Source organism: Empidonax traillii, unplaced genomic scaffold (genome assembly GCF_003031625.1).
Source record: "Empidonax traillii isolate 1590-97213 ecotype Southwest subspecies unplaced genomic scaffold, ASM303162v1 scaffold29:size1973556, whole genome shotgun sequence".
Classification (NCBI taxonomy): domain Eukaryota; kingdom Metazoa; phylum Chordata; class Aves; order Passeriformes; family Tyrannidae; genus Empidonax; species Empidonax traillii.
This window is the reverse complement of record NW_020955222.1, coordinates 568,548-581,725: the sequence shown is the minus strand read 5'-3', so window position 1 is coordinate 581,725 and position 13,178 is coordinate 568,548. Positions and strand designations below refer to the sequence as shown.

At 36.6% G+C, this 13,178-nt stretch overlaps 1 protein-coding gene across 1 annotated transcript in view; it reads right to left on the bottom strand.

The window, feature by feature from the left end:
* Positions 1-3,608: 3,608 nt before the first annotated feature.
* Positions 3,609-13,178, bottom strand: part of ARL15 (ADP ribosylation factor like GTPase 15) — a 220,290-nt gene continuing 210,720 nt past the window's right edge. Inside the window, exon 6 of the mRNA XM_027910348.1 lies at positions 3,609-7,378. Within this exon, the coding sequence (XP_027766149.1) occupies positions 7,226-7,378 (153 nt within the window). The 3' untranslated portion in view covers positions 3,609-7,225. The remainder of the gene's footprint in view (positions 7,379-13,178) is intronic.

Genomic DNA, 13,178 nt, shown 5'->3' with positions numbered 1-13,178 from the left:
AACTACACTTGAAAGCAAAACTGCCTCTCACAAGCAGATAGAATGAGACTCACCATCCCACAGCAGTTTTATGAAAGATTTCTCCTCAGCACTGAGAATGTCAAAGATATTTCTTCTCTACAAACACTGCCTGCATTTTCTTTAATGCCTATGTCACCGATACATCTACATATGAAACCACCACGTAATATTTGACCTTAATATTAAAATTCTTCAGAGATCAAAAGTGAGTGTTAAAAATAGGCAAGATATTTATATAGCCCATAATAGGAGAGTTCTGTATTACTGGCACCTCTCAGTGGAGACAGGCCTGAACCGAAACCTCGGGTCCACAGATCATGCCAAGAAAAGAAAACAAATAAACAAAAAGCTGAAGTTCTATCTAAGAGGGTTACCAGGAATGCTCCCGGTTCTGTTAAAGACTTTGATGCATGTGTGTTTGGTACTCTTCGTTCTACGGAGGGCAGGGGGAACAAACCATCAACAAAAAAAACCACCAAAAAACCCCCCCAAGAACTCCCAAACCAAAACCAAACAAAAATAAATAAAAAATAAAATTATTTTAAAACCCACCAAAAACTAAACCTAAACCACACAAACACACCCAAAACAAAAAAACAAACCTCCTTTAAGCTGAGATTGAGCACTAAAGTCAGCAACATGAATGAAATGAGAGGACCCCAAAGAACAAAGTCTCAGCAACATACTGCTATCTTTGAGTAAACATTTGTTTGCAATATCTTTTTAAAATAATACTGTCAACTTCAGTGATTGACGATTTCACCCCATTTATCACTGACAACTAGAATTATTTTTTCAGCTGTGGATCATGTTAATTGTGGAAGCTAATAGGAAGGAATGTGAGGTAAATGGTCTCAATACCTTTAGTATGTGTGATGACTTTACCAGACTTGCAGTACTGTATTTACTGTAACCAAAAGGTCATGCTCTATATCTTAAAGGCAAAAGTGAATTTTTCTGCATCAGTCAAACTCCTGCATATTTTTAGACAAGGCAATTAGCATTTTTTAAAATCAACCTTGGTTTCAAACACTTGAAGGAAGTCTTTCAGTTTTAACTGACACACGTTTGTAAACCAGAAAGGATTGGCAAACAAAGCAATTTAGTAAAAGTGGACTAAGGCTGTCATAAGTCATATGAGTTCTAATGAGTGCTATTTTTTTCCTCTGCAGCAAGATAAATGCAATTATGAGATTGCATTTTTCATTCCACTGTAAAATAAAAAAAGCAATTTCCCAGATACTGCAGTTAATCAGTATTAATTTTAAATGCTGCAATCCCATTCATATTTTGAATCTCTAGCTCTTACATACTTAGGAATGCTATAATACAATAATTTTAACAGTTTTGCAGATAGATATTTGTTTTCATAAGCATTAAAATAGACAATTTTGACACTGGCAGAAACAAGGTCTCTGAAAGATACAATAATACTGCAATTTGGGTGTATAAGCATCTCTGAGGCAAGGCTGGGATATATCCTTTCAAATAAATATGGTGACACAGGACAAAAAATGCTATTTGAGCATCTCTAACTGAACACAGAACAGATTTATTTCCATAGAAGACATTTTTGGAGTGCCAACCTAAATGCACAGCAGGAATTATTGCTTTAATGGGACTGTGTCAAAGTTGACAGGCCCAAAATATAACCTACTATAAAATTAAACTTTGTACAAAATGTTCTAAAAAAAAATCTATCAACCTTCCAAATTCAAGACTGTCACACTGTTAAACTACCAAATATTTTGCTGTGTGATTGGCCATTAAACTTGTTTTAATTTTGCAACATTCATATGCAAGTCATGATTTCCTCTCTCCTGCACACCATTCTTTGGGACTATGAATTTTAAAAGTACCAGACTTTTTGTTTGGGATTTCCATGATTTAGCATTTCAGTAACCAGTGATTTATAACAAAGTTATAATATAAAGCTCCTGTGCTCCAGTGCTCAATGTCTCCATAGAAAGAGGGCAGCTTTTCATACATGGAAGTTGCCAAACAACAAATGGGGTTTTGCCTTCTTATTACATTCAAATACTTTCTAGTGCATACTGAAATGCAATAAATTATAGTTACATGGTATCCTAATAAAACTGAACAACAGCACTTTACTATTGTGAGGTGGCAGGTAAAAAACCAAACAAAATGTGATGGCTGGTTTTATTTGTTGTCAGTTTTAGGTACAATTCATGCTTCTTCTTAGTATGTGGGCAGGTTCTCAAATACCTATATAGTTTTTTTCACGTGTGAGGAAATGTGCTTGATGCACAAACCTACCACCATAAACAAGGTTGCCCTGAAAATATCCCATCAAAACCCACCGGAATACCACATATTACATTTTCCTATGAAATCTGGTGAATGAACAATCAATATACACAGCATACTTTGGCTTCTCTAAATGTATCTGTGATGAAACCTAGAATACAACATAAGCAGCTAGCATTAAGCATGAATGTCTCAAAACTCTTTAAATTAGATGTGATCTTCAGTCCAACCCGCACAATGAAATTAGTCAGTTCACTCATGAAGGCTGAGGACTGAGAAAGGCAATGATCTTTTTGTTTCTTCACCTAACAGAAATCAGTAACAGCCCTACATGATTTGAGGGGTCCTTTTTAACTGCAGACCCTGAAAACAGTTTGGGTTTTTTTCACGTAGGATATGGGACTCTCTCTTATCCTTGTGTTAACCTGGGCTCTGGATAACTAACCCTACAGCTGACACAAACAGATGTTTTTATTTGTTTAAACTATTAGGTCAAAGGGCTAATGAGCTAATGAAAATTCTTTCAGGAGCTATCAAATGAGGCATGATTAGCTGGTTTTCAATTCTGATTTATATGAAACAAAAGAATTAAAAAACAATTATCAGTTTAAAAATCTTTAATTTCATTCCTAGTCTTGGTTATAAGGCAGATTTAAAAATAGTAAAATGGAAAAGACATACCTCAGTAGCTGAATTAGCAACTCCAGTCTGGCTCAGCAGTGCTGTACTTCCATCAGCTGTTACGACTTGCATTGTCAGAGCATCTTCTACTCAAATAGTGTTTGATAGGATAACAGTGAGTTGTTTCAGCAATCTTTTATTTTTCCCAGAGTATATTCCTTTGCTCAACTTCTGTAGCTTTTGTTTAGTATAAGTGCTTTGCCATGTCATTTATTTAAAAATAATTTCTAGTCATATAAACATGTCTTTCAATTTAATGTTATGGAAGAATTGTATAAAGATTATTCCAATCTCTGTTTCACCAATAAACCTGCAATACCATTTATATATATTTCCAGAGTAGTGACATCTTGCTTCCCAAAAAATAAGTCAATTTTTGAAAGTTTGTATTTTGTATGTATGTGTGTGTAAATGTGTAACTACATATGATGTAGTAATGATTTATACAGGAATATTTGTTTACACGGATGGGTAAATAATTTATCTTGACGATTCCAAATAGAGGTAATATGCCATGCTCCCAAGTTAGCTACTTTCTCAAGAAATCAAAGCTTATCAACTCAATTCTACACAGCGTTTATTTTTTTCTTTCTTTTTTTTTTTTTTTTTTTTTTTTTTTTTTTTTTTTTTTTTTTTTTTTTTTTTTTTTTTTTTTGGATAGTGGAAATTATGTATAAATCACAAACAGTACAAGTTCCCCATGTCAGCAGTTGACCACTTGATAGGGTCAACTTCATGTATAGACACTGTATTTTTAGTATAAAGTCAAGATAATATGGCAGTTAACTAATACTTTTTGACTACAGAAAAGATACAAACTTTTGTAATATAAATTAATTGCCATTAAAAAAAGGCAACTGTATTAAGTAATACGGTACAAAAATCTGCAACTTCTATAAATATAATGAAATGCAAGAAGTTAAATGAAATAATACATCACAGATTTTTGTACAGCATATTTGAATAGGCAAGCTAAGATACATGTGGAGCATTACACAGCAAGAAAGAATATCAAAACCCACTAAGATTTAACTTTTTATCCATACAAATGCTAGAAGTACAAGTACAGGACACGACATGGAAGCAGTAAGATTACCAGATCAGAGCGGGTAGACAAAGAAGTCTTACTGATGAGTTGTAAAGCATTAGGCAGCAGACAGAAGGTTGTCAAAACCAGCTGTTGTTGGATACTGATTGATAATGTTTTTACTCTGACGGCTGAGACACTGCAGACAGCCACAGGTCTGAGAAGCCCAGTGTGGGCACACACACGTACACACACATACACACACAAAGTAATTTAACAGATGGCTAAAGAACATTAAAGAACAATATCTTTTTAAAAAAGAAAATATTCACTCCTTAATGAACTTGCAAGTAAAGTAGAGCCTAGTGCCCAAGTTTATTCCACCTAAATGATGAAAACATTTGAAAAGATTAAAAAAAACAAACCAAAACAAACCAACAAAAACTGAAGCAATTGAGATTGGTTAACAGAATGAAAACTGCACGGTGCTTACATATTCTACCAAGCCAGAGCATTCAACAACACTATAGACAAGGAAGTATGACATGAGCTGCTATGAACGTTTTTATCCCCTCATAAAAAGGTGAAGTTGTTTATAGACATTAAAAAGGTATGCATCTATAAAGTCCATCTACAACACAAACCCACAGAAGTACTACATTCAAAGTAAAGTTAAGTGTTGGGTTTAGCCTTCAGCTGTTACGAGGTATTGTTTCAATCTGTGGTGAGGAATGATTGCTGTATTAGTAAGAAAAAGCATACTCAAAATAATTCGGTCAATCAAAATCACTGCTTCTGTGCAGTTGACATTTGCCTAAGTGGCCAGTGGCATATGCCAGAACCATATTCTCATCAATGTATTGGGCCTTTTTCATGTTAGTCATGTAGCACCTTGTAACAGTGCATATCTGGGAGAACATGACCAAAACGTAACTTGGAAACACTGAAGTTTTAGGACCAGACTGATGGTCTTCCTACTGATGGTAGAAATAACTGAAGTTTCAAGAATGCAATATAGTTGGGCTTATTTTCATTTCCTGTAACTTTTGGTCCATAACTAAGGGAAAGAAGGGGAAAAACAGTAAAAAAAAATGTTATTTCACATCTTCTAACTAATGGTCAATAAAAAAAGAAATAAAAGCTCTGAATCCCCCATTTTGCCTCCCCAGACTGCCTGCCTTCTCTGGGAAGTAATTTTCCCATACCTCCTTACCACTTACTTGTCATTGTCTCTAAACAGGACAGAAATTTGGGGACCTTGTGGAAATCTGAGGACTCTGCAGCCTCTCATCTCATGTCAGCTAAGAGAGAGTTTGGAACTGTAAATTAGATCCAGTTGCTCTTTAAATCCAGGGAAAGGAACCTCCTTAACCCATACAAGAGAAACTGATGGGCAGATGGGTCCTGACTAGAGTGTGCAGAGAGAACTGAACCAAAGCAGGGCAGGGCTACTCTGTGCTTCAAAATGAACAATTCCAGTTCTTGGTTATCCAAGAGTATCAGGAGTGAGACGACTGACCTGGTAGGAAAGAGAATAAAAAAACAAAGCAAGAAGATGCCCTTCAGGCTTTCTGCCTATTCTATTTCAAAATGAAACAAGGAGTTTATCAGTTTTCCCAGCTTCTTTCTGATAATAGGAACCAAGTTAAAACAGTGGGAGCAATGCAGGAAATCCAGGGAAATTGAAAAGTAAACAAAAATACCTATTAAAACATTTGTTTAACAAAGAGTATAATTGCAAGTAATAGAGAAATGGCTTTTATGAGCCTTTAAAAGCTGATCTTTGCTATTTTCTTATCCCCAAGTAAACTAATGAGAAACTACAATAAACATTAAACAAAAAATAAATGCTCAGAGTGGAAAGACAGGCTGCTTAAAGGCCTGAAAAATGGCTTTATAAGTTTCAGAACACAAGCAGAATCAATGAGAAACTAATGACATATCACTACAGTTTGTGTTTGCAGACACTCATGCACAAAGGTAGCTGAAAGTGCAAGGCACAACATTCAAGGTGTGCACCAGTCCACCAACTGATCTCCACCTCACCTGTTGTCACTGACTCAGTGGTGAACCGGTGGCCTGGCACATTTCTTTAATGGAAAAATTGGGTTTTAAAGTTTCAAAAAATCAACACTAGGCAGCGAAGATACTGCAGATCTGGGGAAAACGTAGAAAGAGGAAATGTGGACTGTGCTACTCGAACCAAATGGGCTTTTTCTAAATGTATTACAAATGTTGTTTTCCAATGAATACTTTTTTGTCTTCTAAGTAACACTTAGCCCAGAGGAAGCCTGAAAGAATAAGACAAAATCCCCTTGAAAAGACAAGCACAAACACTGGAAGACCCTTAATTATGGTATAGATGCCTTGGCAATGTTAAAATAAAAGTAGTAGTCTAGGAATGAGTGATAAAGGAAGCAGTCCTTATTTCAAACGACTTATGCTTCTAACTAGTAATAAAGACTCCACAGATGAACTAACAGACATTTACCTTGCTTTTTTTCTGGAAAACTACTTTCAATGTGAATTATTCCTTTACCCAACTTCTGCATATTTCTAAAAAAAATCTTTTTACTTAGATCACCTGTTTATGTCACCTACTTTCCCCAAATACTGTTATCTGTGCACATCTGTTTATTAGTTCACTTTTCAGGAAACTGTTCTGCCTTTGGCAAGGTTATGCAGGGATTTTAAAAGAGGACTCAACTAACTTGTCAATTGTGTTTTCACTTAGTAAAACCTCAGGAATAACCTTTGTGTTAACAGGAAACTGCTTGCCTTTTAGGTATCCTAGGTTCTCAGTGGCTGTGCTTTTCCAGTGAGGTCAGTAAACAAGATAATACAAATTAAACCCACAAATCCTTTAGACATTAGTTACTTTTCAAAATCCAAGGTAACACATGGAATTCTTCCTTTACAGACTAAGTTATTTATGTGCATGTAGAATTCCCTATCAAGGATGATTGCAAAGCAAGACAGCAACATGCAGTGTGCAGAAATAGTGGTAAACAAAGAGGAACTTCCTACTTCAGTAGTGTAGACAACTTTACCAGAAATAGTTGTGTACCTGACTCACAGAACATTTATTTTAACAAAAGGACATTCTGCATTAACTCTGTATGAACAGCATATCACAGCTCAGTCTTGAGACCACACCATAATTAAGCTGTGTGCAGAATGAGTAAGTACAGTGATGTCTGGAAAACCACTCCTTTCTCTTGGGTTTCACATTCTTGAAGGTTCGAAGTCTCTCTCTTCCAGCAAGTTTATTAGAAGGGAGAAGCTGTCTTTTACTGCCTCCATATCATCCAAGGAACAGGGTTTAAGAATCCAACGTTTTCCACGGGCAAGCGGCTCAAGTTCAAAATATTTTTTTATCTATTGAGGGGAAAAAAAAAAAAAAAAAGAGACCAGTGTATTAATATTGTAATGAAAACTCTCTCACATCTAAAAAAACAAACCGAACAATCCCCCCTCCCCCCCATACACACACAAAAAGATCAGGATATTAATTTTTAGAATCTTACCCACATCTGCTCTTATAATACAGGTTATGTGACATGACCTGAAAGTGTTTTCTTTAGGGGTGAGTGAACTGCTTGGAAACTACCATTTTACCCATACATTTAAAAGCATGGGAGGTCTGAGAAAGAATTTTAGTGTCTTAAGGCAAAGAGCAAAAGCCTGTGAAACAAATTTGCTCAAAAACATATCCAAACTAGCAAAAGAAACTAAGAAATTTTAGCTAATGTTCGTACTTTAATGTTAACTCTGAATGTTTCATTATACTCTTACTGGGAAACACTTAAGATGCAGAATTTCTCACCAGACTACTCTAACTTCACAAATCACCCATCAAAAAGGTACAAATTCTAAACATTCCAGCCAAATGTGAGCTATAGCACAGCATCTCTTAGTGACCTACAGAACTCTACAAAAATAAAAATAAAAATGGAAAAAAAAAATCTTCCAAAATTGGTTAGTCTTTCTAAAATTAAACATAGAAGACTAGCCCACTAATGTTAGTAGGATAGTAATAAATATTATACGTCCGACAGGGTGCAGTTTTTTGGAAAGACCAATGACTAGTAACATTTGTTGTACCAATTTTCAAGGCAGGAACACACACCCACAGAAAGGCTGAGAAAGGAATGATTTTAGTTTATACCAATCACTTTTCAAAATACCAAGTAAAATATCAAAACATGGCTTTTGTATTTCTTGGGAGAAGACAGCAGTCTGCAGATTATACTGATCCACAGTTTACTGTTCTCATCAAAATTTTAGTTTTTGCAAGTAATTAATCCAAAAGTCTACTCACGTTTGACTTGTCCAAATAGACATTTAGTTTTTACATCCAAAACCATATCCATCAGTGTCTACTCCTGTTTGCACACTCTTGTTCATTGTAATTATTCCCAAATACTCTTAATTTTCTTTTATCACAGACTGTGCCACAAATATGCAGCAAAATAAGAGGAGCAGTTACTCATAACATAGTAGCCAGTAGAGGCCCTAGACAGGCCACACTGTATAAGGTTCCATGTGCAGTAGGAGTAAAAAAGAGAAAAGAAAGAAACTCTTCCAAAGTCCATACAAGCTGCAACATCTCTATGTAGCTCTTACAGTGTCTACAGTTTTGTTTATCGAAGTATTCTAATGGAAGAAACCAACTATAGTTGTATCAACTTACATAATTCAGAACTGAACCATGACCATGTGGCAGGAAGGCTTTCTTATTTTTAAGAAAGAAATTTCGACCATTGTGTTTAGTTGGGAGGGAGTGACAACCTGCTGGAAAGCAGGAGGGCTCTGCAGAGGGACCTGGATAGGCTGGAGAGTTGGGCTGATTCCAACAGGATGAGGTTCAACAAGGCCAAGTGGCGGGTCCTGCACTTTGGCCACAACAACCCCCTGCAGCGCTACAGGCTGGGCACAGAGTGGCTGGAGAGCAGCCAGGCAGAAAGGGACCTGGGAGTTTGGATTGACTGGAAGCTGAACATGAGCCAGCAGTGTGCCCAGGTGGCCAAGAAGGCCAATGGCATCCTGGCCTGGATCAGGAACCGTGTGGCCAGCAGGAGCAGGGAAGTGATCCTTCCCCTGCACTCAGCAGTGGTGAGGCCACACCTTGAGTGCTGTGTCCAGTTCTGGGCCCCTCAGTTCAGGAAGGATATTGAGGTGCTGGAGCGGGTCCAGAGAAGAGCAACCAGGCTGGTGAAGGGACTTGAACACAAGTCCTATGAGGAGACGCTGAAGGAGCTGGGGTTGTTTAGTCTGGAGAAGAAAAGGCTCAAGGGTGACCTCATCACTCTCTACAACTCCCTGAAAGGAGGTTGTAGCCAGGTGGGGGTCGGTCTCTTCTCCCAGGCAGTCAGGGGAGGTTTAGGTTGGATATTAGAAAGAAGTTCTTTACAGAGAGAGTGATCAGGCATTGGAATGGCCTGCCCAGAGAGGTGGTGGATTCACCGTCCCTGGAGGTTTTTAAGACGAGGCTGGATGTGGCACTGAGTGCCATGATCTGGTAATCACAGTGGGGTTGGATCAAGGGTTGGACTTGATGATCTCGGAGGTCTCTTCCAACCCAGTTAATTCTATGATTCTATGTAACAAATATCAAGGGAAAAAATGGGTTTTGAGATGGAACTTCTGCTTACCCAGCTAGGATACAGTTGAAAAATCTTGCAATCTTTTCCATAAAAGTAGAACTGTATCAATAACCTTTGAAAATGCAGTGTAGTACTAGACATCCACTTCCCCTCAAATTTTCAGACATACAAGTTTCAGACATACAGGACTTTAACAAACAGTATTTTAATATCAGCATATCTACTTCTTAGCGTTCTTATTTCAGTGCCTCATCAATACCTTATATGTTGGCTTGGTTATATGAGATAAAACCTAAAATAATAATCTCTATAAGGGATGTATTACTATGTTCCCTGCAGCTGAAGTGACATTAAATTGAATTTACTCAGTTAATGGCACTGATCATAGCACTTGAGGTGCAGAGTAAGAAAGCTCTCTTGCCTGTTTCAGCAACAGCCTCCTTGACTGTCACTTAAGGGGAGGAAGTAAAAGCTGTACAGAAGGATAACAAAGCAAGATATCAGTGCTGACAAATATGGTTGAGTAATTAGTGATGTTTCAGACCCACAGCCCAGAGGATGTCCACCACACCCCCTCTACTGGAAGACTATTGCCATTAGCCCCTTGAGTTCACTGGTCTGTCTGCAATCATCTTTACACAGACTCTTGAATCAAGGCTACACCATATGAAGGATGGTCATTACATTGTAAGGACAATAGTTGGGTTTAAAACTAGAAACACACGAACAAGGAATTGGTGGCAGCAAGCAGACTAGCAGTGAGACTTGTGCCTTTGTGGGCAAATACAATAGGTTACCAAGGTACCCTCTAGCCAAGAAAAATACAATGTTCTCAAGCTATAGTTCAGTGACTTCAGATGCCAACAGCATCAATTTAGTGAAACAAATTTTGCATATAAATTATTTATTTGGATGCCCAATGTTGATTAAAATGTATTTTTTCTATTTCTAGCTATGCAATCGAAATGTAACTAAATCAGTGAGGTACTGTAATCATTTTCCACATCTGAAGAATAGTTCAGAGTATCTACATAAGAGGTCCTAGATGAATGCCGAAGTTAAAGTGCTTGTTAAACAGTGGCTTTTGAAATGGGAAGTTTTGATGCTGGCATAAAAGCACAATTGCTTATATTCACACAAGTAACAGCTTCATACCTTCTACAGAGAAAAAAAAGATTTGCTAGATGACTCATGTCTAATACAAATCAAGAAAAATAACATTAATTGGCTTACAAACAATAAATAACTAAACCAGAAGTAGCACAGAAGTGATTTACCACAACCCAAGGGACACTTTGTGGTGTGTTACTATATTTCCTCATTTAAACTTCACACGGCAATGGAGTTTGCTAAATCTCAGGGTTTTGCAAGTAGGCTCCATAAACTTTGAAACTTCCAGAAAGAAGTTTTCAGGTACAAATATTTTCCAGTTTATTATAGCTTCTCCTCCTCTCAACTCAGAAGAAGTCATTCAGTTTTTAAAACATCCTTTTTTTTAAGACTTAACTAAAGAACCATTTTTTACACGCAAAAGATGAAACAACTACACAAAAACAGGCTGGCATAGATGCCCAACACTTTTTATATAGCTGAGTTTTCCACTGGCATGCTCTCAGCTTTCCATCCGTGTTTGTTTCTGTAGTTGCTTTCTGCCTCGATGGCCATCATCCACACTCACTACCTGCAGATTTCCTAAGAGGGTGTATACTAATCACTGAAGTATCCAAAGGAAGCTGAAATTTTCTGAATACTCACTCATCTAGGTAGCTCTTGCATCATCAGCAGTTGCTATTTTACAGCTCCCTTCAGTCAATCTACTACAAAAGGGGTGAGTTCCTCAGAGAAGCTCTTCTGCCTTCCCTCTGCATAAATGGTGAAAAGCTTTCTGCCTGTTCACGGATGCCGGAGCAAAGTACTTGAAAGTACTTCAGAAGTCTGACAAATTAGATGTGCATTTATATACTGGCTTTACATTTTCAAGAGTTTATTTTGAAAATGCTAAATTTTTAAGATGTATCCTTGGAGGAAAACATAATTAATTAAGTCTACATAATTTTAAGACTTCTTTAGTACTATTTTACAGAATCTCACTGTATGTCTTGACTCCACATGGGGGCCTTGTTTTATAGAGAAGCTGACAATGTATTTATGCCACATTCTGAAGTCAATAAAATCTAACAATACATGTTTGCAATTCCCACTCTTTCCGTACTTCACCTTTTAAGTCCTATTCTGCTGGCATAATACATTAAACATATGGTTATCAAATGTTGCTTAACCTACACGCTGGAAAAGTCAAGACACAATAAAAGGATCAGTGCCCAGAACCTCAGCTGGTGTAAATTATCATAGCAGCATGGAACTGATGTTACTAAACTGATATACATAAGCTGAGTAACCAGGCCCTGCTGAAACCTTTTCTATGTTCTATTACTGAACCTCATCATCTAGTCAGTTCACCACACACATAACCATAAGATGTATAGGAACACTTAGACATTGTATTATGCAAAACCCAAGTAATTTCTACTATTCAACATGGAAAACAAAAACAAAAAACCAACCAACCAACCAAACAAACAAACAAACAAACAAAACAAAAAAAATAAACAGAAGAAGAAAAGGATGATTGAAAGCATGATTTTTCATTCAAATCCAAAATTTTACTACCAAATTTCATCAAAACAAATAGGCTTCCAGCCAAATGTGATTAATTTGTTCTAAACAAAAAAAAAATCCAGACAGACACTTACATTACCAGGCCGGTAATTGGAGAACTTAATGGATAAAATATTTCTTCATTCATTGCTGTTTACTGAACAATTTAGTGGGGACAAAAAATTGTAACAAAATGTATATCATATCCAGTCAAAGGCTTGGTCTCATCAGTGCCCCAACTGATTTTTTGAAAGACTTTTACAGGACTAACCAAATATTACTGTAAGAGGGTGACTGGTGGGGGTATGAATTCAACTAAAATAATCTAATTTGCTGAATCCATGTATTAACTGCAAGAAATGGTTAATTCATCTATCCCTAATCTGCATGGACAAGAAATGAAGTAAAAATGAGAGATCAGGGCTTCCCATATCCACACTCTGAAAGTTTCATTGAGTTGTAATGCTGAGATTACATTTTCAAACATCATAAAAATCTTCCTTTTGGAGCACCCGTTTAGAAGATGCAGGAAAAAGAGCCAATTTTAATTGCCAACTCCATGAATAACAGACAATTCATGTGCAAATTCAATGTCTTTGGAGAAGAGAAGCCGAAAGTCCGCCACATAGCATTAAGTTTTAAAAAGGGAAACTACATAAAATGAGGAACTTAAAGAAAATTAACTGGGCAGCTAAAAAGGTAAAATGCTTGCAGGTGCCACAGAAAAAATACCATAATTAGAGGCTCAGAGTATATTTATACTGTTACAGAAGATTTTAAAATAAACAGAAAAGCTTTGAACAGTTGCAGTAAGGAAAAGGATGGCATTAGAGCCAAAAGAAGTCATGTCTAAAAGAAGAAAACAGAAAAAAAAAAAAAAAAAAAAAAAAAAAAAAAAAAAAAAAAAAAAAAAA